The sequence below is a fragment of the Lactuca serriola genome, chromosome 6, assembly GCF_051521515.1.
Source record: "Lactuca serriola cultivar US96UC23 chromosome 6, Lser_US96UC23_V15, whole genome shotgun sequence".
In the NCBI taxonomy this organism is placed as follows: domain Eukaryota; kingdom Viridiplantae; phylum Streptophyta; class Magnoliopsida; order Asterales; family Asteraceae; genus Lactuca; species Lactuca serriola.
Window position 1 is genome coordinate 5,291,965 of NC_136413.1, and position 27,759 is coordinate 5,319,723.

The following is a 27,759-nucleotide window of genomic DNA, read 5'->3' on the forward strand; positions in this document are numbered from 1 at the left end:
TACAATTTTCCCAAAACAAATTTTAGTAGAGAACCAAGTAATAAATTTGGGTATTTTTTCCGAAGGAAAAATCTCATAAAGTTAAAAAATAAAAAATAAAAAAAAAAACATTAAAAAAATATCTTTTTTTTTGTGATAGGTCAGGAAAATAAAGTCTGAAAGTCTGATGAGAGAGCTCAAAAATAAGCTTTGTTTTTCCGCTATATGTTTCCAAAAATACCTCAAGTAATGATTAATGAATTAAATAAAATAAAATAAAAGAGCCTTACAGAATAAATAAAGCAGATATACAAGCACCTGAGCTTTAAATTTTAACCTTTTTCTCTGCATCTAATTTGTACTGAAGTGGGGCCCACAAATGAATTTTTTTTTTTTTTTTTTAAATAAATTTCCTGCACATCTCTTTCAAAACTGTCAGTCTAAATTAACCTCTGAATCCCTCTGCCCATGTTATATCTACCATCAATCATGAATCAACATTGAGTTATTAAAATCACACAGAAAAAGTAGATTCATTTTCTTCTAAAAAATTTATATATATATATATATATATATATATATATATATATATATATATATATATATATATATATATATTTTTAAATATATACATATATATATTTGGTCAAAATTTCCAGATGTGGTCCTCTTTTGCTGCAACCCAATAAAGTATAAGAAATGAGACTCATAATGATTCATTCACATTTCAAGATTTGATCAAATTTGACTAGTGAATGAATGTATTCCCATTTCAAGATTCTGACCAAGTTTGACCAAAATCAGTATTCAGTACTCCACTTTAAAAAAGACCCCTACCCATCTCTTGGATGCAAATGACACCAATTTCATCATATTTCCGAAATTACCCTTTTCACATTAAGAGCCACAACAAGAAAAGTCAGTTATAAAAACACAAGTAAAGACTTCATTTCTTTAAAAAAAACTTCTCACTGATAAGACTTAAAAAGTTAGAAATGTCTTTAATTCCCTTACCCCATATTACCATGTTAAAAATGTGCCAGAAATTAAATAAAAAAAATCAGTGAAAATAGGTAGAGAGGTTAAGGGAATCCTATTTATGTGGGACATGTAGATTAAAGAAGCTTTATTCATTGTATGTAGGGCACAATGGTAAAAAATTTGAATTATGAAACTTTCTAAGATTTACAAATAACTATAGTATTATGTAACAACATAAAAGAAATTTGCATGTTTAATGGTGTATATATATATATATATATATATATATATATATATATATATATATATATATATATATATATATATATATATATATATATAAGGTTTTGCATATTTACTTCTGAAAATAAACATGTATATTGAATCTGAATGAATGGAGTGTAGTAATATGAGTCACATTAATGGCATAGAGTGGCATAACTGAAATAAAAATAGCATTATTGCATAAAATAAATTAATAAAAAGAGAATGAATGTGCAAAAGATAATAGATGATAAGAAAAGCCCCATCATATCAACTCCTATAAGTGGCAATCATATATAATAAAATTTACTTTTTTCACTACATAGAATTTTATAGACAAAGTACCTAAATACATGCTATTATAAAGCCTATACTGATAAAAGAGTGATATCTAAATAAATAAATTAATAAATAAACATCTTATAATTCCCAAAAGGGTACAGAAATTCAACTCAAGAGCAGCATATTTAAAGTAAATAGCTACAATTGTCAAATAGTTAACTGTTTATTGGCAAATCATAATCAGTAAACAGATTTCTAGTTACTTAAAGTAGTTGCTAACAATCAATGTCTAGATATAAATTTCTAAAGAGAAAATAATAATTTAGTAAAAAATGTGTGACACATCAACATGTAATTGGGCCATATTCTATAACTCAATCATTTACAGCTCAAAAGGCTAACAATTCTACATGGTGCATTCATATCAACATCATGGGAAGATCAAATAATGCAGAATGGCATCCACTAAGTAAGACTACAATGATAGGCCTTGAGAACCCATACTGCAAATGATTGCTAATTTATAATTGAAATATATTCAAGTACTTGTCTGCAGTTGGTTAGTGGTATAATGGTTTATTATAGAAATATGTCTAGATTGAGTTGAAAATTGATCAATAGCTGCTCAAAGTATTTACTGATAGATAATTTCATTATTACTGATGTGTAAGATTCCACTTTGATTCCTCATTAAAGATCATACACCATCTACTGCATCAATTCCTGAATGCAATAAGCAAATCTTTGAAAGAATGAAGATGGTTTAGCTTAATCTGAGGAAGAGTTTTTCTAAGAATGCAGTTTCCAAACATACACATTGAGCTGGTGAATTTGTAAATTTATCATCAGTATAAGAGATAGCAAGATCAACAGAACCTGAAGATGTTATTATCTCATGAAAGATTCAACAAATCACTCAACCAATTCAAATTAGTTCTAACTACAAATACTATACAACAATGAGATCTCTACAATTGTGTGATGAAAATGTAGCCAATACGATTCCAATGAATTCTCATATGAATTGTACACCATAAAAACTGAACAGAAATTAGATTTACCACGACAATTTCCTGGAAAGGATCGAGCTAAAAAACTCACAATTCAGGAAGTGAAAGACGAATGACGCATTAAGAACACCCAATCCAGCTCCCGCAGCAACATCAAACACGAAATGCCGTCCAAGCAAAACCCTAGAAACCGACGTAGCAGTAGCCCAGGCTATTACAAGCACGTTTAAACGCTTAACACTCTCAAATTCATCCAATCCTAACATGCCAGACTTCAATTGAAGGAAAATACTTGGGATTAAATCAGAGGAAAGATAAAACAAGGAAGCGGTGAAGCAAACTCTAGAAGCGTGGCCGCTGGGGAAAGACCAGTGGTCAACGGCGAAGGTGAGGAACATGTGTTTGTTATAGACAGGGCGGGGCCGGCGAACGATATGTTTGATGAGACCTATAAGAATAAGATCGAGCAGAGATCCGATAAGTAGGTTAACAAGTAAGGTCAGTAGTAGAGGAGAAGCGGATCGGAGAGGAGAGAGAAGGAGGGAAAGGAGGATAGGGAAGAAGAGACGGCCGTCGCCGGAGATTTCAAGAAGTTTGAGGAAGGGACGAGGCAGGATGGGTTGAGTGAGGTTGTAGAGAGTGAGGGAAACAGCTGTATCAAAGTTGACTAGGTGGCGGAGGAGCGATGTTGACGGTGGTGGTGGCGGCCGCGATGGTTTCTCCATGGCGGATTATTCCGATCGACCGTCTAGACAACAGTTGTTGTGTTAGTTGCGGTTGCCGGCAGAAATTGGATTTTACATTTTAGCATAAACTACATTGGGCTATAAATTTGTAGGCCCATGAGCTTTTTAAGCCCATTAATCTCTACGTCAATCCAAATACTTTTTCAAAAACAAAATAAAAAATTTAAACTTGTTCATACAATTAAGAATTCATAAAATCGCCAAGTTTATCAAACTTAACTTGTAAATAAACATATGGTCAAGCTTTCAAATACATATTTATAATGTCAAGATACAGAAATCAAGCTATAAAACTGAATACTACATATTAACATACTGTTTCAAAAAATAAATAAATAAATAAATTACAGTTTAGGTCCCTGTGGTTTACATGAATTCATATTTTTTGTTCAACCTTTAAAAAATGGATAAGACATGTCCTTGTGGTTTCCCAATCTTCCAGTTTTGGTCCTTGATCCATATAAATAAACTATATTGCATTTCCTAATTTCTTTACTCAATTATAAATTTTGATAACAAAAATAAAAATAATAAATATACACCACACCCGTCCACCCTCAACCTCACCCTCACTCCCTCCCTACCCCCACCACAACCGATCAAGTCCATCTCTCTTATTCACCATCGGAAACATCCTCGGAGCTTTAGTCTTCACCGTTGCTTCATCTCTTACCTTCACCGATCGACACCTCCATGAGAAAATCGTAGCACATTTATTCCAGTTCATCTACTCCATATGAGCAAAAGGAGATCCAATGGCAGTGATCATGGCTGGTGATTTAGTCCTCCTGCTCCTTTTGATTCATCACCTTATGATTTCATAGATCCTATGTCTCCTCTTTTAGTGTCTCAGCCTCTCTCCCTACGACGAACTGTAGACATGTCATCTCTCGCCAATTTCTATTTCTAACCCTAGTAACATACCAATTATGACAATTGGATCATCAACTCAAACTCACCTCGTCCAAACTTAGAAAGTATCATATCCTCGACACTGTATCAGACATGTTCTCCATCGTCGTCATCCTACTCTTCATCGTGGTCCCCCCCCCCCCACCCCATCTTGGTGACTTCGTTGCTTCCTACAGCAACCAAATGCTCATATGCTCCACAACGACCAATTTCAAACATTTACCAATATTATGATTTTATGTCAATTAGGAAGAAGAATAAAGAAATAAATATGAAGAATAAATGTGGGATAGAGCAACACTCTTGAACGGGGTGAAACAAAAACGAGGAAGGAAGAAGAAGGGGAGAGGGACAGTGAGGTTGGGGTAGAGGGTGAGGGGAGGTGGGTGGTTGGTGTATATTTTTTATTTTTTATGATATAAAAATTTATAAGTGAGTAAAAGAAAATATAAAAAGAAATTAGAAAGAGCAATATAGTCTATTTATATGGATTAAGGACCAAAACTGCAAGATTAGGAAACTATAGGGATATGTCTTGCCCATTTTTCCATGGTTGGACCAAAAGTGCGAATCCATGTAAACCGTAGGGACCAAAAGTGTAATTTACGCAAAAAAGAAAAAAAAAAGATTTCATTACAATACAAGGAAGAGATCATATGTTCTTACAACCAATTCAGGTTCCATATGTATCTTAGTAATCTCGATCTTGCTATGAGTCAGCATCTTTGAAAGACACAAAGAACTTTATGTAGTGACAGTGTGATACTGCGATCTTGCTATGGATCAGCATCTTTGAAGGTAAGTTATGTGCTCCATTAATATCTCAATGCCTTTAGTTTGATGGTCATGATTTTCATGTGACGGTGAAAGGATGACAATAACGTCATAGTTCCTTTTAAAATACGATTTTCTAGGTTATTTTTGTGGAGATGCTTATACATTAATATAGAAAAGATGATTATAGATTATATATATCAAGGTCTAATGAATCCTTAGTTATTATATAGTGGTGAGTCAATTAGAACTTAGGTGGATCTTAAGAGCCACCTAATTTTTAAAATTTGTTTACAGTTTATATAAACAAGGTCTAATGATTCCTTAGTTATTATATATTTGTGTGTGTGTGCGCTATAGGTAATAAATGACATCATATTTGGTAGCAAGAAGAAACCAACATCGTTTCCAAAAACAAAGTGATGCGGGGGATTCATTATAAATAACTGTCGATGACTTTGTTCACGTCAAGTTTTTGACCGGCTTACTCCAAATTTATGTTGGTTTTAGTAAATAAAAGAAATGACTTATTTGGATTCGGTCCTCTCACCATCAGTTTTTATACATATTGAAACTTTTTTTTTTCTAAAAAACTGACGTGGTTGAACTCGGTTATAGATCCACGTAGTTTTATATTTTAGATTCCTTTTATATATATATATATATATATATATATATATATATATATATATATATATAAGGTTAAGTTAATGTGACACCGTGAAACACAATCCTAGCCACTCATTTACCAGATAAAAAAAACATTTTTAAAATGCAAAATAATTGAAAATCTTCGAATTTTTTTTCAAAATATTATCTTCAGAATTTATATTTTCAAAAAAAAATAAAAATAATACCAAAAAAATTTAAAAAAATACATTTTTTTATATATTCTAGTAGAATATTAGAATATTCTACATATCTGACAAATCTAGTAAAATATTCTAACATTCTAAAAATCACATTAAAATATTTACAGTGTAATATTCTATTTCACGTATTTAAAAAAAAACGGTAATTTTTTTAGGTAATTAAAGTTCCGAAAATAATAATTAAAAAAAGAATTTTTTGTTTTTTCTTTTATTTTGCATTTTAAAATTATTTTTAGATTTGGTCTCATGGTCTCACAAAATTAACATGGTCTCATATATATATATATATATATATATATATATATATATATATATATATATATATATATAGTTGTCTAAAAAAACTGTAATTTTTTTAGGTAATTGAAGTTCCGAAAATAATAATTAAAAAAAGAATTTTTTTGATTTTTCTTTTATTTTGCATTTTAAAATTATTTTTAGATTTGGTCTCATGGTCTCACAAAATTAGCATGATCTCAAATGAATATATATATATATATATATATATATATATATATATATATATATATATATATACTAGTCGTCTACCCGCGCCAAGCGCCGGGTGCGATTTTTCTTTATTTTAGACATTAGTTCGTATATAGAATTAGTGTTTTTGCACAAATAGTTTGCTACACATAAACAATTATCAATAAGAGTCATGCTACCAGAAACGAAATCAAAAATAATTAAAAATGAAAAGTTGTGATTCTTTAAAAATGAATATGAACACATGATTGGCTAGTCATTATTTATCATGCAACACTTCTTTATACACGACATTTGACGTATAGACTTCACTGCCATTGAATTGTTCATCGGGTTTCACCAATACTTTTGTAGTGACACGTGATATCCCTCTGGATAATGCCACATAAAGTTGGCCATGCGAGAAAACCGATTCTGGAAGATAAATTCCTACATTTGGAATTGTTTGTCCCTGAGCTTTATTTATTGTCATAGCAAAACATAATCGAATTGGAAATTGCTTTCTCTTCAGCTTGAACGGGAACATGTCATCTTCAGAAGGACTTAGAGGAATCCTTGGCAAAAATACCCTCTTTCCAGCATGTTGACCAATAACTATTTCGGCATCAATGACATTGTGCTGAAAACTTTTACATATCAATCGGGTGCCGTTACATAATCCATTTGACGGGTCGAGATTCCGTAACAGTATTATCGGGCATCCAACTTTCAGTCTTAAGTAATGAGGGGGCAAACCACTAACACTGAGCGTGTTCAAAAATTCCACAGGATATAAGTTATTTATATCGTCCACGGCTTCATCAAAACTATAGTAAATTCGCTCTTCTCCATGGAATCGGCCGATCAAATAATCATTAATCTCATCGACACTATCATTTCTTGTGGATAATATTGCACGCGAAATTGTATAATCTGGTTCAGATCTGTTAATTTCAAAGGATGGAAAGATTGCATCAATCAAAGCATGCAATGACTTTTCTTTTTTAGTGAAGGGAATTACCATATCATCAGGGATGCGAATAAAGTTTCTGTGCACCGTTTCTTCAACTCCATCACCGACACGTAATAGAAAGTCTGAGAACCATGGATCGGTTAGTGCTCTCATATTTATAGTTAACCGCAACTTGGTAATCAAAGACCAAAGAGGTGACATCCGTATGCTAGAATCCACAGTCTGTGCTCGTGTTCCACGTTTGACGACCGGCAACACTTGTCTGAGATCACCTCCCAAAACCATTATCTTTCCACCAAATGGGAGCATCACCTCAGTGATATCTTTCATTGTACGGTCAACCGCCTCCAATGCATGTCTTTTAGCCATCGACGCTTCGTCCCAAATGATTACTTTTGCAGTCCGAAGTAGTTGTGCAGTACCACTTTGTCTTGAAATCTTACAGACTGAGTTATTTTCAAGATTGATAGGAATCTTAAAGCGAGAGTGAGCTGTTCTTCCCCCGGGCATGTTATTAGCCGCAACACCAGATGAAGCAGTCGTGATTGCAATATGACCACACGAACGAATATTAGCAAGTAAAGCTTTGTACAAAAATGTTTTTCCTGTTCCACCAGGACCGTCTATGAAAAACACTCCTGGAATATCATTATGGACATGCCGCATGATCTCATCATATGCAAACTTTTGTTCGGGATTGAGAGAATCTCGGGCTTGTAAATGTTCATGTTCTAAAACAATAGAGCATTCTTATTGTACCTCACAAAAAACTCCAAATTCTAAATCGACATTTTGATTTATTTTTGGAAGATCAAAATCATCAATGCGGTCACCCATAAATTGTAGGAATACCATGATTTCAGTGAGGACCATATTCTGGACTCTCTCAACACTGCCGTATTGTCGTCTATAATCTTCTAAAAGTCCATTGTAGTGCTCATGCCATAACTTACGAACATCTCCTGGCTCACAAAAACTCAATATTGTTGCAAACAACCTTCTAAGAGCATTGGGAAATTGAAACAAAGATGCCTCTGTAAGACATTGAAACAAACCATCATTGGACTCTATTAAGCCTCTTTCAAGAGCTACTTTCCGAAATGTTGGGTATTTTATATTGTTGACTGTATAGAGATCTTCAAAACACGTAGGGCCACTAATATGCAATAAAAGTAGGCGAAGGTAGTATCGCTCCCCTTCAGCAGGATTAGCAGAAACCAAACGACCTCGCATTAATCCTAGTTTTCGATGATTCCAACGATGTGACTTCGGATCCCACGTAAACTTTTTAGGAAAATCTCTATATTTATATTCTCTTGCACGAATATCTTCTTTATTTTTTAGAAAAAACGCAGTCAACATTGATCTATTATCTCTCTCCTTTTCAACAATGTTAGTCAGTGTATCATCCTCACTGAACCTAAATAACTGTTGATTTGGGAGATGCACCTGCAAAGCCATCACACAAGGGTATATCTGAGAAAGGGGGAAGCTAAAAATCCTCCATATTGCCTCAGGAGGTGAGACATATCGTGCATCCTGATACCGTTTTATCTCATTGATAACGACTGGTTGTCCATCCGGATCAATATTGATAACTTGTTTGTCATGGCCCTTGTAAATATACTCAAACACATATTTCACAGAGGTTATACTCGAGCAGACTTCAACATTCATATGGCAGTTAAACATCATTAACAACTTTGGGTTATACGGGACAACCCATCTGTTATCCATCTTATTGCCTCGTATGTCCACCTCTATACCATTATCTCTTCTTCGGTACACAGGATATGAGTCCTTTCCTTGTAACGTTGTTTCATTGAATTGTTGAGGGTATCTAAAACGACATTTCTTTTGCTCATTATTCATACAAGGACAATCAGAGTTTAAGCTACCGCAAGGACCATGTATCATGTGTGAGATGACCAATTCGTGCATTTTAGGATACCTTATTGGGTCTGGAATTTCAGCACATACTATTTTGTCGTAATGGTCTGCATTAGTAAGCTTGTATGGAGGCATCATTATCAAGAGGAAATGCGCATGCGGCAAACCACGCTTTTGAAACTCAATGACATAAACGTACGAACCCACTACACCAAGTACATGCTTATTGAGGAGTTGTTTCTTAAGATCCTCTAACTTAGCACGAAAAACTCTTGATACAAGGTCTGGTCGATCTTGGGCCGTCTGCCAAGGTAGTAACTCATTTTTTATTTCTGGCCAATTTGGATTGCATGTCATTGTAAGAAATATGGCAGGCTTCCCGTCATCTTGAACTAAAGTCATGGCGTCAAGAAATCGTCGCCGCATGTCACGAGGGCCTCCGATGAAACTTGCAGGTAACACGACACGTTGCCCTATCATAGTCGGTCGAACCTCACCAGCATTAACACAATCCACTACACCTTGGTATAAATCTGCTCTTATTTTGGACTGGTTTTTTCTATAAAAATCCAAACGTGAAGTCTCAAGCTTGATGTAGATATCTACTACAAACTGTTGTAGCAATCTCCCTCCCAACAATATTACATTATAATTTGGCTGAATTTGAAACTTATAGCAGTAGTACTCTCGCATAGATACAATATTCCGCCCTTTATTTGTATTAGAGTCTACACAATGTTGATGTCGTGAAAAAAAATTAAGAATTAATGTTGTGTACAAAATGTAATGTTTGTTAACTTAACTAAAATTTTAAAAGTTATGATATGTGTACCTTCTAAATCATCCCCGATGCCTTCATCGTCATTAATAATATCATTGATGGAAAATCCATGTCTTGGGATTTTTGAATGCCATCCAGACTCACCGTTAGGAAAAAATAAAGGATAACACAATGGATCATAACATCCCCAATAAGATTGAATTGTTTGCGGTTTCTCGGATTTTCTATAAACGATAATACTTCGTTTATATGCGGCTATGTTGTCGTTACCTTCAACCCAAATACCAGTGACCTGAGGTTTTTACGATACAAACGACATGATTAAATATGGTGTGTAATATGCACTGTTGTATTTCATACATGGTATATTTATTTTATAATTAGTAGAAAATAATTATTATGGTACCTCAGATGTGGTTGGTCGGTTGTATACCCTTTGATCAAGTTCTACCGATGCATTTAAAGTGACTCTGTAATTGTCAAGCGGTCCTAGATCAGCAAGTCTTCGAAATGTCTTCACATATGGGTTTGTAGCAAGAACACGAATCAACTTTCCAGCAATTTCTTTATCAATATTCTTCCTTTGGAGTCTATGTGACATCTCATAATCAACGTCGTAAAAATACAACTGTAAGTACCGAGGTATTCCATCTCTTGGAATCAACTGATCGATTCTATGATATATTCCTCCATTCACACAAAAGGTGTATACTCCAGATGTCATATTTGTCAATGTTTTGTCATAATTAACGCCAATTGATGCGAAAGAAAAGTTGTTGTTGTAGCAACGTATCATTTGTCTAAATGTCCTACCTAATTCATTTCTGGATGTGAAGAGGTTGAGTAATTCTTCAGGAATAGAGGAATGTGATAACTTTGTCTTACCATCCATGCAACAAAAGGTAGGGAATTCAAACTGAAATCGTTTTGCTCCACAATGAACACATGGTTGCTGTACCTTCAAAACACGATGTTCTTTAGGGATACCATTATAAACAAAGCTATATGGATCCAGATGACTAATTTCAATAGGTGTTGTCGGTGAGTTTCGTTCCTTGCGTCGTTGATATGCATTTTTGTACTTAATCGATTTCCTTTGAGCAAAATCCAATACACTTGTAGGAGTTACATTAGTAATATCAGTCAGGGTCCTCTGTGTTGTAGACACATTTGTCATAAGTGTCATGTTTTGACTACTTACTTCTCCATTAGTTGTTTGTCTCATTTTCTTCTTCTCCTTTAGTCGTTCATAATATGTCTTATTATATAATTTTCTTTTTTCTGCAATAATTTTTTTGGATGAATTATGCATAAAGATAATGTATTAATCATGTTGCGCATATGAAACATACCCTTTTGTGTATTTACATCAAGTTGGATAGCTTCATTAGGCCTATTTTCCTTATCTACAATCACCATGCCAACTGTAAAAACATGAAATTAATAATATATAATTTTATTTTTTTATAACACATTGTAATAAAAAATAATTTTTATATACAATACTTATAACCGTATTAATTGAATACCGATTGAGTTGAACTAATTATTTATATGTGAGATTGATACTTACATTAAATTATACTGTTTTTTTTAATACTTGAAGTAATGTTTTAACAATTTGTGTTTTTTGTTAATATATATTTATTTCAAGTTTCATTAATTTTTTTCGGTAAATATTTCTTTCATGTTTTAATAGTTTTTTTCAATAATTGAAAGAATGCATATTGATTGATTTATATTTAAATGATATTGTAAATTTTATTTGGTAGATTATTTGTTTTACTTATTATACAACTGTATAAATATCTAATAAACAGAAAGAAGAAAACTAAATAACATAAACAAAATAGTCAGACAAAGAAACTAAAATTTATAAACTTAAAAGTTTTAAATCATTATAAAATACTAAAAATCCATGTCACAAATTCAGCAAAAAATAAATATAAAAAGTACGCAAGCAAACAACCTTCTAAAAATCAGCAAACACATAACTACCACATAATCCGCAAACAAATAACTACGACATAATCCGCTAACAAATAACTATAGAAAATTTAATTATTCTCTCTATCTCTAATCCTAATTCGCTCAGCTTCCGGTGTCCTTGGATCCAACGTGACATCAGTTAATATAGTAGAAACCAAAATATTGTCTGTATGGACATGTAATATATAGTTAGTAAGGTATATTAAAATAAATAACATGTAAAGAATGAAACTATATATAATGTTGCCCACGGTTAACTTACACAAATTTAAGTGGACCAACTTGACCCTAGAGACATAAATTATGGATTGATTGAATATTGCAAGATACAGTGGTATCATAAAGCTTATCGGTACGTGATTGAACATCAACTTGATAATATGTCCCCTATTCATTTAACAAAATTTTGTTAAAACACATAATAACAATGAAAATTGGTTAATATATTTAAATATACTTACATCTCATTTTGGAGAAATAATTCAAATGCATAGAATGGCGTGATTCGTCTTCCCCAAACGATTTTCCAATAACATCTAAAGCATATTAAAATTACTATAATTTTAATTTGTTGTATGAAATTGATAAAAACAAAATATATATATATAATTAAATATATAAATGTACCGATCATCATTCTTTGACGACTAAAATCTCTTGCGAGGCTTGTGATAGAAGAACATAATGGATAATGTGGAAATGAATTGGCGACATCATTTCCCAATCGAGTAAATATTGTGTTAATTTTTAATAGTATTGTCCAATCACCAAAAAAAATTCTATAACTTTGATACGTGGGGTGATCTTCGTAAAACTGCTCAACTTGGAAATGATTTAAGGACAATACACGTCCAACCAAATTCATGTTCAAAACTGTTTGCCTCAAACATTGTGGGACGATGGCGATCATTTTGTCTCTCTGTATATGTAATATATTAACAATTATGTAAATAATAAAATGAACATTAGCCAAAAAAATGTCATATTTATTTTATTGTATTCATACTTACGTTACGAACAATCAACCAAATCAGGACTCGGTTATTTTCAACGTCGTCCCACACATATAAAACCCGAACAGCTAATATGTTCCACCAAATGTAAACGTTTCGCAATGTCGAAATTTTTTGAACAGTAATATGATCATCCATCACTGAAATATTTTTCAATTAAAGTTATATTTCACACAACAATTTCTTATATTTTGTTTAACAAAATAAATCATCAACTTATTGAAAATAATAAAAATTTAAATGTTTACATGTTTTATCATATATATATATATATATATATATATATATATATATATATATATATATATATATATATATTATCATATGGAAGACAATAAAATAAATAGTAAAAAAAACGTTTTTTGAAAATACAAATGAGTTATGGAAAAGTTGGATTGGTATTTAAAAACCAAATAAAATCAATTCAGTATATATTTTAAACATTCTTCAGAATAAATACATTCATACATTTAATCTGGTAAATAGATTTTTATTTTTAGGAAAATAAAGTTATGACTTTCTTTTTCTAACGACACTCTCCTTCCTTTGTGTAACCCTAAAGATGCCGACACTCTCCTTTCTTTGTCTAACCCTAAAGAAGTCGACACTCATCTACCACTCTTTCTCTTACAAACGCATATACTCTTTCTCATAATTGATAACCTCCTACAAACTGAAGAAGAGATATGTCGTCCTTAGATGATCCGTTTAACATCCAAACGCAGCATCCACGCGTACAACCTTCAACAATAGAAACCATTAGCGACCACCACGACCACCGAATCCTTCTGATCTACAACCCCTATCCCTCATCTAGATCTACACGACGATTGGAGAAACCCAACAGGGTTATCTTGAGGATGTGTCGGTTCTTATTGGTTGCTGCTTCTCTTGTTGCTGAAACGCGTCTGCTTCTTAATTTACAGGTTTTGAATCTTTCTTTCTTTTAGTTAAATTTTCATCCTCTATATCTATATCTCTACCATATACCTAACAGAAAACCCCTAACCCAAAGATTTATTGTATAATTTTCAGAAATTTGAAGGAGAGATCAGCAGGAAGTTCTTGTTTATTCATAATTGCATCCGTATTCGAAAGTGGTTAGGGTTCAGTTGGTTTAATTTCATAGATCGACGAACCCTAGAAATACTAACATTCACGCCTCCGATGCAATAAATTCTTAATAAAACGTATGTATCAAATCCATAATTTTGAACTTTTTAGTTCTATACCTTAACATCACTTAATTTATCTATTTGGATTTCAATGTGGGTTTTGAATATCCATTCACAGATTGTACAGTTTAAGGATTTAATGTACGAAGCATTAACAATTGAAGAAAGTTGGGACAGAGATGAAGATATGAAATAAATTATCCACTGATTACTCAATCCTCAGTGCCTTCACTCTCGTTGTTTCTCCATCTTCAGTTCCATTACCGGTGATTAACATAAAAAGGTAAAACAAATTGGTTAATCCGTTGACTATTAATTGATTGTAGGTGTGTTTCCTTTTAATTAATATTGTTGTCTAATTTTAGGTTACCCCAAAATGAGATGGTTTATTATTTTGATTGGCTTGTTGAGAAGCTTCATAGATGCCTTCTCCTCCTTTTAGTCATTTCTTTCTTTTTGTTAATCTGTTGACTATTGACTCAAGTTTTATAGATAGTTTGGATAGATAAATATGATTAAATTTTAAATTTTAAATATTATAATTAGTTTGGATAAATTAAAAGGATCAGAGTAATATTTGAATATATATGTTGTTTTGGAAGGTAAGAAAAAGTCAAGATAAATTATAACTATCGTATTAATAGCTATATCCATTATCTAAAGTTTGAATTTCAAGTTTTGCAATTAGTTTGGAAAATGTTATTTTCTGCACGTTTCGTATTTCTAGTCTTCCATCATATTTCAAAATATGTTTTTTTATTAGATCATATTCTTTTCTCAAGTTACTAATATTTTGAAATAGGAAATACCCTTTTAAAAGTCATATGTGGAAGTTTGAGTAACAATCCAAGGATTCTTAGGTAAATTAGGTCTAATATTTTCAAGTTTTGTAATTAATAGCAATCCATATTTAAAATATCACCAACAGAAAAAACTTATGATGTTATAATTAGTTATATATATTATCTTTATAATATCCATTATCTAAAGTTTGAAATTCAAGTATTTTAAAGTAATATTATGGTAATGTACTTTCAATACAATGGTTTTTTATCATAAAAAAAATTGAACTTGAATATAATAAATGACAAATAACTACATAAATAAAAATGAAAGTACAACGATTAAAACAAAAAATGGGTGTTATAATAATCAACCAATACAAAGTAAATTGCTATTATTTAAATCTAAAACTTCATATTGATGTCACAATAAACAACCTTATCTATGATTCTAATTTATATTAGATTATTGGGGTGTAAAGGTCTTCATCTAATTTTTTGTATTCACCCAAGAGTAAGCCATTGGTGTCGACTATCATCCATTGGCCATAAGTAATCCACCATTTATGTTGTTCATTCATAACTTTATCATTTGAATGAATAATATTTTCTTGTTCCAATGGTAAGGGTAATTTTGGAATTTCTGTATGCATGACCACACTAAATTTGCATTCTTCACATAACCAATCATGTTTGGGTACTTGATCTATAATGTTCTGCATACAATATGTGTGTTCAACACCATCCTTGCATTTACTACATATAGCAAGTAAATGCTCATAGCCTACATCTCCACAAATATCACACACAATCACATCACACAACTGGGCATCAACAACCTTAACATCCATTACAGTGTTGATCTAACCTGCAAAAAAAACAAAAATTATGTACATAGAAAATACATGGTGTTTCAAAAATGCAAATGAAAGTATTATATATCGTTTTTTGACTTACATTATATTACATAAACAAAAATTATGTTATATTAACATAAACAAAAATTACACACACACACACCATTATATTAAATATATATATTTTTTTGCCTTATATTATATTAGATAAAGTTTTGTACAATATTATGTTATATTAAGATTTTTTTTTATTTATTTACCTTATTGGACTTGAAATTTATTATTTTATGCAGGAATATAAGCTGGATTACTAGTTTCTTCAGGATCTGTAAACACAAAACACACACACACACAAACAACATTATATTAGATACAGTTAAAGTTTTGTATAATATTATGTTATATTTGATTTACCTGATTGGACCTGAAATTTATTATTTTATGCAGGAATATAAGCTGGATTGCTAGTTTCTTGAGGATCTGTAACACACAAAACACACACACAAGATTATATTAGGTACGGTTAAAGTTTTGTACAATATTATGTTATATTAAGATAATTTTTTTTGATTTACCTGATCGGAACTGAAATTTATTATTTTATGCAGGAATATAAAGTTGGATTGCTATTTTCTTCAAGATCTATAAACACAAAACACACACACACACAACATTATATTAGATATAGTTTCTTTATTTACATTATATTAGATAAAGTTTTTTAAAATATAAGTTGGATTGCTAGCTGATAAAGTATTTTGTGTTTTTTTATGTAGGAACAGAAGATGATATGATGATTGTCGCTGGTTGATTAGGTGGTGTAGTACTGGCTGACTCACCATGTATTGTTGGCTGTTGTATTGCTGGCTGTTTCATGTCCTGTGGAAAAAAAAAACAATTAAAGAGACTGAATTTATGTGTTTAATTTGCAATTTTTTCTGTTGTATTAAAGAGGGAGATACAGAGTGAGTTTGTGTATGTATGTAAGCACACACACATATAAACACAAACCTTTAATCACGTTTCATATTTTTTTTCCAGGAATATAGATATATTTGATAAATTAGGGTTTTAGATGCTTGATTAAAATAGATAGGTAGAGATATCGGAAAAATTAACAAAATTTTGATTTCAAATTTTTTTTGTCACGTTTATAATATTTTCCTATGAATTAGGTTTTGACTATTTCATTCATTACCAAGTCAAAAACCAATGAATTAAGTAAATGTTGATAGATAAGCCACGATGCTCAATTTAATGCATAAATTTATTGTACAAATTGTATAATGTCTTGTACCTCTTAAATTTCAGCCTTTGACGAAATATGCATATTAAGGTATAATATATATATATATATATATATATATATATATATATATATATATAGGGAAAAGTGAATATACCCTTAAGGGTATATAAGCTTAGGTATCCAAACTCATCATAATACGTTGTTTTGTATCATATAATACATTCTAATTGTCTAATGTTCTTATAATTTAACTTCTAACTTGATTTACTTCCAAGATTTTTATAAATTACACATTTATCTTTCTCTTACATAATTTCATTTTCATCTACAATATATAGCCTAATAAGTGTTCGGCAAAAAGATGTGATGTAAGAGAAAGATTATACGGAAATTTCGAATATCTTGAAAGTAAATCAACTTAAGATTGAAGTTTATGAACATTATAATGAATATATCAAACAAAACGACGTATTATGGTGTGTTCAGGTACCTAAGCTTATATACCCTTAAGGCTATATATATATATATATATATATATATATATATATATATATATATATATATATATATATATATATATATATAATGGTAAAAAGATGGAAACATATACATCAACTTCTTCGATTTCTAGACAACTATGGGATGGTTATTAGAGAAAATGGATTTTGGCGCTACTTTGGACTTTAAAATTATGGGTCAATGATGTCTTGAAATTTAGGCCACTAAGTTTAGGGCCCAACTGAGCTTCACCGGCCCACTTCTCTATTATTTTTATATTTTGATATATTTTCTGAACAAAATACAATGTTTTAAGTTAAACTTATAATTCTGAATTTTGATATTACCTTTTGATTTGGCAATTTTAATCTGGCGAAATTATCGAAATAACATGTTCGTTCTCATTTTTGTTAATAAATACGCTATGTCTTCAAAAAGTGTATGATCGGACCTAACCTTCAATCCTCCTTTGAATTTATGTGTGAGCAATTTGGAGCCTTGTCTATCATATTTGAATACTCTTAGCCAAACAATCTGCTGAATCATCAGTTCATGTCCTTATTCCAGAAAATTGAGTCTTTCAACTCGTCTTTTGAATCTCACTATGTCAAAATCCAAGAGTTTAATATATATATATATATATATATATATATATATATATATATATATATATATATATATATATATATATATAATGAGTTCTATGGAAAACAAATAACTAGGGCAACATCTACCGGAACCAATAATCAAATGACACGTGTCCATTTCTTTCTTTATAAGTAATGTATTGTAGAAGGTATTGTGGAAGTGATGTGTTGTCATGTTTTCATTGGTTCAAATTTCTTTCTTTACAAGTAATGTATTGTAGAAGGTATTGTGGAAGTGATGTGTTGTCATGTTTTCATTGGTTCAAATTGTAGAAGTTATTGTGGAAGTGATGTGTTGTCATGTTTTCACATATTTGAACCAATGAAAACATGACAACACATCACTTCCACAATACCTTCTACAATACATTACTTGTAAAGAAAAAAATTTGAACCAATGAAAACATGACAACACATCACTTCCACAATACCTTCTACAATACATTACTTATAAAGAAAGAAATGGACACGTGTCATTTGATTATTGGTTCCGGTAGATGTTGCCCTAGTTATTTGTTTTCCATAGAACTCATTTTATATATATATATATATATATATATATATATATATATATATATATATATATATATATATATATATATATATATATATATATATATATATATATATATATATATATACACACACCAAAATAATGTAGAATAACTTGTCATCTTGATGTAACTTGAAATGTTTTCTTGCCTAAACGAAAATATTCAGAAATACAAAAAGCGAGAAATGCAAAAGTACAAAAAATCTGTAATGAGACATGCATTATTTGTTGGTTATTAGATAGAGAGGTGGGTATGGGCAATCATGTTATTGGGTGTTATTGCATGTTATAACACGTGAACATCGCCCCCATTCCCCGTTATTAGGCGTTATTAGACTGCGCGTTACTCCCCGTTACCACCATAACACGTTATAACGTGTTTTTTTGTCATTTTCCTAATAACGTCGTGTGGGCGTTGCCCACACCTACCAGTCTTATATTTTTGTCAACATAAAAATTTGAGGGATTGTTAGCCCTAGGGGTGTTCAAAATCGGATATCCAAAAATTCGGATATCCGAAATTTCGGATAGTGTATTTTTAGTATCCGAATCCGTATCCGAAATTTTGGATATCCGAACTTCGAATATCCGAAATTTCGGATACGGATTCGGATATTAAATCGGATATCCGAGAAATTCAATCCAAAAAAAAATCTTATTCACTGTATGAAGAAGGAACATGAGATTGAAAATACTTAGAAAAAAATAGAATCAAACAAACGTTATATCTATCTAGTTTTATATGAAGATCGATTTGAAGTTTCAATAATATTAACATAAAGTGAACCAACTTACGATTTGTATTTGACATTTCGTTGTATTGGACATTTCACTAAGAATATATATGAAGATACCTTTCACACATTAAGAAACAACAAAGTTTGTTGATAATTAGATACTAAAGAAAGATATTTAAAGCATAGTTCAAAATATATTAAAGAATGATTCAGTTTTTACTTTGAAATATTAAAAACCACAAGCACAAGGATTCATTCGTTTAAGTCACCTTCCCATTCACTATTTTTCATTTTGATGCAATAAAAATAAGATATTTAAACAATAATTATAAAAAGTTGTCTAAAACGAAAATCAAAAGAAGATAGTACTAAACGCTATTAATTTTCTTAACCATTTTAAAATAATAAATAAAATATCTAAAAAACAAAAAGGGAACTTTTTTTTTTCGGATTTTCGGATATCCGAAATATCCGAAAATTTCTGAACTCACTATCCGTATCCGAAAAACCGGATATCCGAAAATTCGGTTATCCGAAATTTCGGGTATTTTCGGATCGGATTTTCGGATTTTTCGGATCGGGTTTTCGGATTAGGATGTTTTTGAACACCCCTAGTTAGCCCCATAATTTGTATTTGATTTAATGATGACACTTAGTGATTAAATGTCATTTTAAAAAACTGATCTTCTATAAGACTACAAGATTTGTCTCGTTAGCAAATCTCATGACATCTATTTTAGATTTTTTTTTTATATATATAGTTCTTTAATTAGCATATGGGTAGTTGGTTGTCTATCACAATCTCCATCTTGGTATGTCTAAGCTAATTACAAATTTGACCCTTGAAGGCTATGAAGATTATTAATGATTCAATATCCTAATGAAAGATATAAAGTTAAAAGCAAACATGCATGTCTCAAGGTAAGGTACATTCCTTTATAAAGACTCTTCATAAAGTTCAAGCAAACAAACAACCGACAACCTAACAAAATCTCTAAATATCATTCAACTTCATACATTCAAGAATTGTTAGTGTATCAGTGTAATACAGTCTTTTATTGTATTGTATGTCTGTATATATCGGAGTTTTGGAGATTAACCACATATTCTTACAAGAACAAGCTAGAAAAGCATAAATGCATTCTATACAAACAACCAAACAACACACACACACACAGAGATAAGTAGATTAAAAATCGTAATTGATTGCAAAGAAAAGATGCATTAACCGATAGTGTATATGAATCCACTCATCCACCCACATAAAAAGAATCAAGTCAGAAATCGAGTTTTAGCACCAAAATTTACCACTTGATTTGGGACGAAAAGAGAGTTATGGCCCAAAGAAAGACCCCTCTAATGTACACTTTTTTTTTTCCATAATACAGGAAAGTTATGATTGTTTAGTTGGCTCAAACTGCGACTCGACAAGTACGTACAATTCCTTCCCATGCGATCTCAATCGCTCCCGACCCTACAACAATTTATTCATATTTATTTCAGTTAATTACACTTTTCGTCCCTCGGTATAGTCAAGTTTTGCAATTTTGGTCCTTATTAGATGTCCTTATTCATGTTCTAAGTGACTATTTTTTGGTCCCAGCTTATTTTTGCAATTTTGGTCTTTATTTGATGTTCATGTGACATTTTTGGTCCATATTCTAAACGAAATAACTACGTATGGTCCCTGAATATAGTTGATTTTTGCAATTTTGGTCCCAAAGATTTCTCTTGTAATCTCAGTCCTTATTAGAGGCTTTTGAAAAGTAAAGTGACTATTTTTGGTCCTTTGGTATTGCTGATTTTTGCAATTTTGGTTCCAAAAAAAAATTATTGCAATTTTGGTCCTTATTTGAGATTCTTGAACACTTTTAGTCCAAGTTCCAAGTAAAATGACCAATAGCTGATTTTGATCCCAAACTTAATAATAATTTTACTTGGAATACGGGACCAAAACAATTACAAAAAACCTCAAATAGGGACCAAAATTACAATAGAAAAACTTTTGGGCCAAAATTGAAAAAAGCAGCTACACTCAAAGACCTAAAATGTAGTTTACTGTATTTATTTTATATATAAAGTCTTAAAGTCATGTGCAGTACCTTCAAGTCTGGTACTTCAATTACACAAGCACACCCCACCACTTCAGCTTCAGCACGCTCTGTGATATTAAAAAAAAAAATCAATATTATTTATTTTATATATTAAATATTAATAATAATAATTACTGTCACATGTAAGTAAATAAAGAAAATTAATTACCAAGTAAGTTGATTGCAGCACAAATGGTACCACCAGTAGCAATTAAATCATCAACAACAAGAGCTCTGTCTCCAGATTTAACTGCTCCAACATGCATTTCAAGGCAATCTGATCCGTATTCTAATATATATTTTTCTGATATCACTTCACCTGTATTATTTATAAAACAAAACAAAACAAATATATATATATAATTAATTTTTGAATTTATGTAAAAACAGAACAAAGGGAGGAATATATATGCTTAATGTACCTGGTAACTTTTTTGGCTTCCTTAATGGAACAAACTTTGCTCCTATTGCAAGTGCAATTGGTGGACCAAATATAAAACCCCTTGCTTCAATTCCTGAAATTAATCAACCATTTTTTTTAAAAAAAAAATTATTACTAAAACATGCCAAAAAAAAAACAATTTTATTGTGACAAAAAATGAAGTGGTACTCTACTTTTATAATAATTATTATGCGATGAAAACACAATCTATTTATAAATTTAATACGTATGATATAATTTTATTGGGTTTGGTTCAAGGGCAAAACGGTCATTTTGAAAAAAGTGACTGGCGTCAATGAGAAAGGGTGAGCTTGGTCCAAGGGCAAAATAGTCATTTTTCTATATTTTAAATACTGAAGTAAATTGAAATTAATAAAGAATACAAAGGTGATGTAAAGCGGTAAAGATAATAATTATAATTATGAGTAACTGTAAAGTAGTTAGAAACAAACAAATGTAAATACTAAAGAAATTGAATTTTTATTTTTTTTTATCGTTTTTATTTTTAAGTATTTAAGACTCACCCATATTAATCATATGTAACAATAAAAAATGAATGGTTAATTTGGTGGCAGGTATCTAGAAGCCCACTCACATTAAAGACAGGGTGTTTTTTTTTTGATAAAATATTAGGGAACATTGCACAAAAACTATTATATTCTGAGTATTTAACTATTTTTTTTTGTTTAAACGCTAATATTTTATTTTTCCATAAAAGTTTCAAATTAACCATTTTGACAAGATACTCAAAATAGTTAATTTTGAAAATTAACAGTGAAATTTATATAGAAAATTTGTATGAAACTTTAGGGAAAAAAATATTAGTGGTTAAACTGCAAAATTACCCAAAATTTAATGATTTTTCTTTTTTGTAGTTTGGCCTAAATATAACTTAGAAAAACTGTAGCTACCATTTTTTTTTCGATTTAACCACCACAAAAATATTTTTCTGATTTAACCAATGAGATTTTGATTTTTTTTTAAATCCACGACATAACTCTTTGAATTCTATAAAAACCACTATTGTTTGAAACTTGTTCGTGTTTATGCACCCGACTTTTTTTATAACTAAACCTTAAATTGTTTTATAAAAAAACAACTTTAGCCATAAAATTATTCTTCAAATGATATTTTTTTTTGCAATTCATTATCAGGGAACACTTTTAATGTTTTAAAAAAAAAAAAAAAACAAACTCGGTGATTAGACAAAGAAAGATTTTTTATGAAATTTGGCCAATATGGTTTGAAATTTTTTGAGATCTTTGATGTACATGAGAGACTTTAGTTTGAGGGATGGGTTGTTATTACTTATTACTACATGGGACAATTTAATAAAAGATGCAACATGGCCCATCCTTAAAGTTAAAAAGAATACAAAAATGTCATTATATGGCAAAAGTTAAAAGAGACAACAAGTTAACAAGTGATGGTACCTAACCTAACATGGTTGTACAGTTATACATATATATACTTTTGTTTGCACCCAAAATCCAATTTTTTTTTAAATTGTTTTTATTTAGTTAGGATTTTCATTGGAACTTACAAGAAGTATTTGTAATCCTTAGGATTTGTCAAACAAAAAAAAAAAAAAACTAATGTGCCAAAAGTTCATATGCATACTTTGCTTTTATCATGTATACTTTGATAGTCTCACTAGCATATAAAGACATGTTTAATTAATCCCCACAAGTTAAAAAAAATAAAAAGACTAAAAGCTTTACTTCAAGAAAATTGAGTTTAATATCCAATTTAACAAATATCATATTGAGGACATGATTAGTTGAGTAGTATAGAATTTTTTTTTTTGTAATCTGTTTGTGCTTTTCATACAGTATTTACCTTCTTACCAAACAAAACAAAAATAAGACAATCCTTATCTCTTTTAATGAGAATCTTTATCCATTTTTTTTATTTACTTTTAGGCATATCCTTTTGATTGACTTTCTTTTCTCTAAAAGGTTCTTTCCCTTTACTCCTTTAGCTTAGGTTCCTTGTTAATTATTAGGAAGGATTACTTTTTTTTAACTTTAGGTTTCCTTGTAATTCTCAAACTATGAATAGGCCTTATTACCCATTGAATAAAAGCATCTAGAATTTGGGTGATAAAATTATGAGTATTTGTCAGAAATCCTAGCAAAAAAAAAGCCCATGCTATGCATCAAATGTAAAGAATCATTTTATAGATTTACAATTTGAGGAGAAAATGAGAAATCTAAGTATAGAAAGTAGAAACCTTTGAACACCAATGATTGGTTTAAATTCAGATCAAAGTAAAAAATAATAATTATATATTCTTTGACCCACAAAAAATAAAGCTCCTAAATTTTCATGCTACTAGACAAGAGATGGCAGAAGTGCACACACTGAGCAACCGAACATAGTTTCAAAAAAAAGATAAAATTTTAGTTTTTTTTTTTTTTTAAGAAAACCAAACAAAGCCCAATTGATTACACTAGCCAATCCACCTTTTATAATGATCTACCCAACAATAATTGATCAGCAGAATATGACACCAAGATACATACAATCATGATCCATAAAGAGAGTGTAAGCGTGTGGGGTGAAGAGATGAGGATAAAATCAGTATATAGTATATATATGCACACACATTTAGAAAAGTGAAAAGGAATTGAGGCTTAAAATTGAAAGCATCTCATCCAAACAATGGAAAATCTTTAAAAAAAATCCACAATGTGATGAAATGAAATCCAACAAAATTAAAAAGGATCTGTCCCCATATTCAAATAATCCATCATCACACCCCTATGGACCCCACTTGCCTTCCCCCTCAACAACAAGAACCACCATTATATTATCCCACCCAAAATTTGGATCTTGAAAGAGAGAGATTCACATGCTTAGCAAACAAAGACCACTCTTAGCCGCTCATACAAATTCATAGCAAGTAATCAATGACAAAACTCCCTCCCCTCAATTTCCCACTACCTATCAACCACTGAAATATAAATATTGAATGCTCATGTCATTTCACTCCAAAACAAAACAACAAAAAAAGTTTCATATAATGCCACTTGAAGATTTTGTGTTGTAGCTTAAAGGCATAAATAAAGGTATCCACAAACTTACCAAAAAACAAATTTTACAGTATATTTTCTTCTGAATCAACTTGTTTTCATTGGTGTTAGGGACTGACCTTCCATCACGTCACGTCTAGGCAGCTATTTTCCACTTATATCTAGTGCAAATCGTACGATATAGGTTTTGAAGATAACAAAAACAAATACAGTAAAACAGTGCACATCAAAATCCATGGCAGAGTAAGATCACAATGCATATTGCTACACAACAGAGCCTGTTATAATGTTACCCTAGGGTTTTTTGTTTGTTTTTATTTTTGTATGTAAAGTGCAGCATTTGACCCTACCTCGAAATAAATAAACGGCGAAAAGGTTAAGCACGATGAATTTACTCGATTTCACAACGGAAGTGGACAAAATTCTGAAAAATAAATAAATAATTACCTGCAATTACAGAAATGTTTTCATGTTTGTAATGCTCAACGAACAAATCAATCGTGTCTTTGAATGCCTTCGGATCAAGCAACAATGTAGTGATGTCTTGAAACATTATACCTGCGAATCATATAAACAAAAAAAAAATTCATGAATGTGTGAGTCTGTGAGATTATGTATGCTCTCACAAGTCACAAACACGACGAGAGAGAGAGAATCCATACAGAAACCAGTGAGAGACGTGTGTACCTGGTTTCGGAAAGTTAGGGATGACGCGAAGTGCGGATTTGATTCCATTGATACGTCCGTCGGAGCCTCCGTTTTCGCCTGCGGACATTCTTACTGTGATGTAGCAGTTGAAGAGAATTAATGGCGGATTTGAGGGAATATTAGAGTGGGGAAAATGAGAGGGAAACAACTGTATTTATAGGAATATGCGAGAAGGATAGAAGGAGAAAGCTTTTTCAACTTTACTGTTTAAGGGGGGTGGGTGGGCACACTGCACAAGAAGAAGGGACTTGATTGAAATTTTAAATCAACGTCTCGAGAAAGATGAAAACTTTGATCAATTGGCAAATATAGTCCTTGTAGTTTTAAAATTAGCTTTTCACATTCTTTATTCTATTTATCTAGACAAAATTATAAATTTGGTCCCTATCGTTTGTCAAAAATTGAGACTTACGTTCAAAAAGTTTTCGAGTTGCACAATGGTCCAGAATAAGAATTTTATTGTAGGTTTTGTCCAAAAAAATTTTAAAATATTTCAAATGATGGATATGCCCTTTTAATTTTGTCTTTTTCATTTTCTTTTATTTGTAACAATTAAATAAAAAGATCAAATAAAATACCACATCTCTCTCTCTCTAAAAAAAACTATCTCAAAAAATTGAATTAGCATTTAACATGTTGTTTGTCTCCTTCTTTGCTTCAAGTTAAACAAGTCAATATATTTTAGAGGTTAGGGATGATTGCAAGAGGTAAAATCGATTCAAATTAATGTGTGATTTGTTGGTTTTGATTGGTTGGTTTGAAAGCAATTAAGCATAAGAAGAATCAGAAGCTTAGAACGTGTAATTTGATATCAACAAAAGGGTATTAAATTATTATCATTAAAGTCGTTGAAGAATCAAGAATCAGAAATAAGGAACAAACATACTTTTTGTTTATCACAATGGAATGTGTCGTTGTTGTTAGTTTGGGTTTTGATTTGATCAGTTGTTTGTTTTTTTGGGGATTTTGCGAACGAAAACCTGGTTCCATTTGTCGTCAACAACTTATTCGTGAATGCCTTATTCTCTCTAACATTGAGCCTAAACAAATCAAAGTTTGGTTTCAGAATCAAAGGTATAAAACCTACAAACCTTTATCTCTTCTTCCTCTTCAACTTTATAGCTTTTCATGTCCTGATTTTTGGTTATTGTGTTCGTGTTCGTGTTATTTTTCATTTATCTTGTATTGTACTATAGATATAGAGAAAAACAGGGCAGAGAACCTTCACGCCTTCAAGGCGTGAATCATAAACTATCAGTAACGAACAATCTCCTTATGGAAGAAAACGATCGATTACAGAAACAAGTGTCGCATCTGGTGAATGAAATGGTTTTTTCGCCAACATACTCCTCAGAATGTAAACATTTTTCATTGAAAATGATTTGCATTACCATTTTAAGTTCTATATAATCGATTCATTGAGATTTCTCATATTGTAGACGACCCGTCCTTTGTGAGTCGATGATGACAACTCATTTGACTCAGAATCCACCACATGATGCTAGTCATGCTAAGTTAGTCACGATTCATTCATTTTTTTCTTTGTTTTCTTATACAATTAAATAACACGCTATGCATTTATTTTTGTTAATTTTGTAAACAAAATATTGAATTGAAGTAATGAAGATCCATTCTTTGAGGTGTGTTTTTTGAGAGAGAAAGAAGTGGGAGAGAGAGAGGTGGTTTTATCTTTTTTATTTAATTGTTACAAATAAAAGAAAATGAAAAAACAAAATTAAAAGGGCAAATCCATTATTTCAAATATTTTTAAAAAGTTATGGATCAAACCTGCAATAAAATTCTTATTTTTGACCACTGGTATATCTCCAAAACTTTTTGAACCAAAATTCTAATTTTTGACAAATCATAATGACCAAATTTACAATTTTGTCATTTCTTTATATATGATTGAAGGGTTAATTTGTCTTTTCATAGACTTAAATTTTGATCTATTTATTATTTTGTTACTATATATTTTCATTCATCATATGAATGTCTTCTTTATATTTTACAAAAGTTCCTTTTTTATTAGTACTGATATGATATTAC

The 27,759-nt window shown here is 30.8% G+C and overlaps 4 protein-coding genes and 1 long non-coding RNA gene across 6 annotated transcripts; 1 reads left to right on the top strand and 4 right to left on the bottom strand.

Moving 5' to 3' along the window:
* Window positions 1-2,369: 2,369 nt before the first annotated feature.
* Window positions 2,370-3,312, bottom strand: LPPBETA (Phosphatidic acid phosphatase (PAP2) family protein). Its single transcript, XM_079007070.1, has one exon. The coding sequence runs from the start codon at window positions 3,239-3,241 to the stop codon at window positions 2,564-2,566; it is 678 nt and encodes a 225-aa protein (XP_078863196.1). The 5' UTR covers window positions 3,242-3,312; the 3' UTR covers window positions 2,370-2,563.
* Window positions 3,313-6,568: 3,256 nt separating this feature from the next.
* LOC145059474 (uncharacterized) lies at window positions 6,569-7,927 on the bottom strand. The gene has a single exon (XM_079007324.1). It carries the CDS (start codon window positions 7,925-7,927, stop codon window positions 6,569-6,571), a length of 1,359 nt encoding a protein of 452 aa, XP_078863450.1.
* An 84-nt stretch (window positions 7,928-8,011) lies between these two features.
* LOC145059475 (uncharacterized) lies at window positions 8,012-13,072 on the bottom strand. The gene is made up of 7 exons (XM_079007325.1): window positions 12,932-13,072; window positions 12,549-12,840; window positions 12,383-12,457; window positions 11,285-11,356; window positions 10,339-11,213; window positions 9,984-10,224; window positions 8,012-9,879 (listed from the first exon to the last, which is right to left on the bottom strand). Exons 1-7 carry the CDS (start codon window positions 13,070-13,072, stop codon window positions 8,012-8,014), a joined length of 3,564 nt encoding a protein of 1,187 aa, XP_078863451.1.
* Window positions 13,073-13,493: 421 nt separating this feature from the next.
* LOC145058189 (uncharacterized) lies at window positions 13,494-16,802 on the top strand. 2 transcript variants are annotated; one of them, XR_013686262.1, is made up of 5 exons: window positions 13,494-13,860; window positions 13,970-14,124; window positions 14,228-14,392; window positions 16,196-16,265; window positions 16,357-16,802. It is a non-coding gene; the product is annotated as an uncharacterized LOC145058189 (long non-coding RNA). The 2 variants fall into 2 exon arrangements; XR_013686261.1 differs by having other exon boundaries at window positions 16,196-16,802.
* Window positions 16,803-20,634: 3,832 nt separating this feature from the next.
* On the bottom strand, window positions 20,635-25,866 carry APT3 (adenine phosphoribosyl transferase 3). Its single transcript, XM_079005796.1, has 6 exons — window positions 25,690-25,866; window positions 25,450-25,560; window positions 21,948-22,040; window positions 21,695-21,844; window positions 21,535-21,593; window positions 20,635-20,906 (listed from the first exon to the last, which is right to left on the bottom strand). Exons 1-6 carry the CDS (start codon window positions 25,775-25,777, stop codon window positions 20,826-20,828), a joined length of 582 nt encoding a protein of 193 aa, XP_078861922.1. The 5' UTR covers window positions 25,778-25,866; the 3' UTR covers window positions 20,635-20,825.
* Between the last annotated feature and the right edge of the window lie 1,893 nt (window positions 25,867-27,759).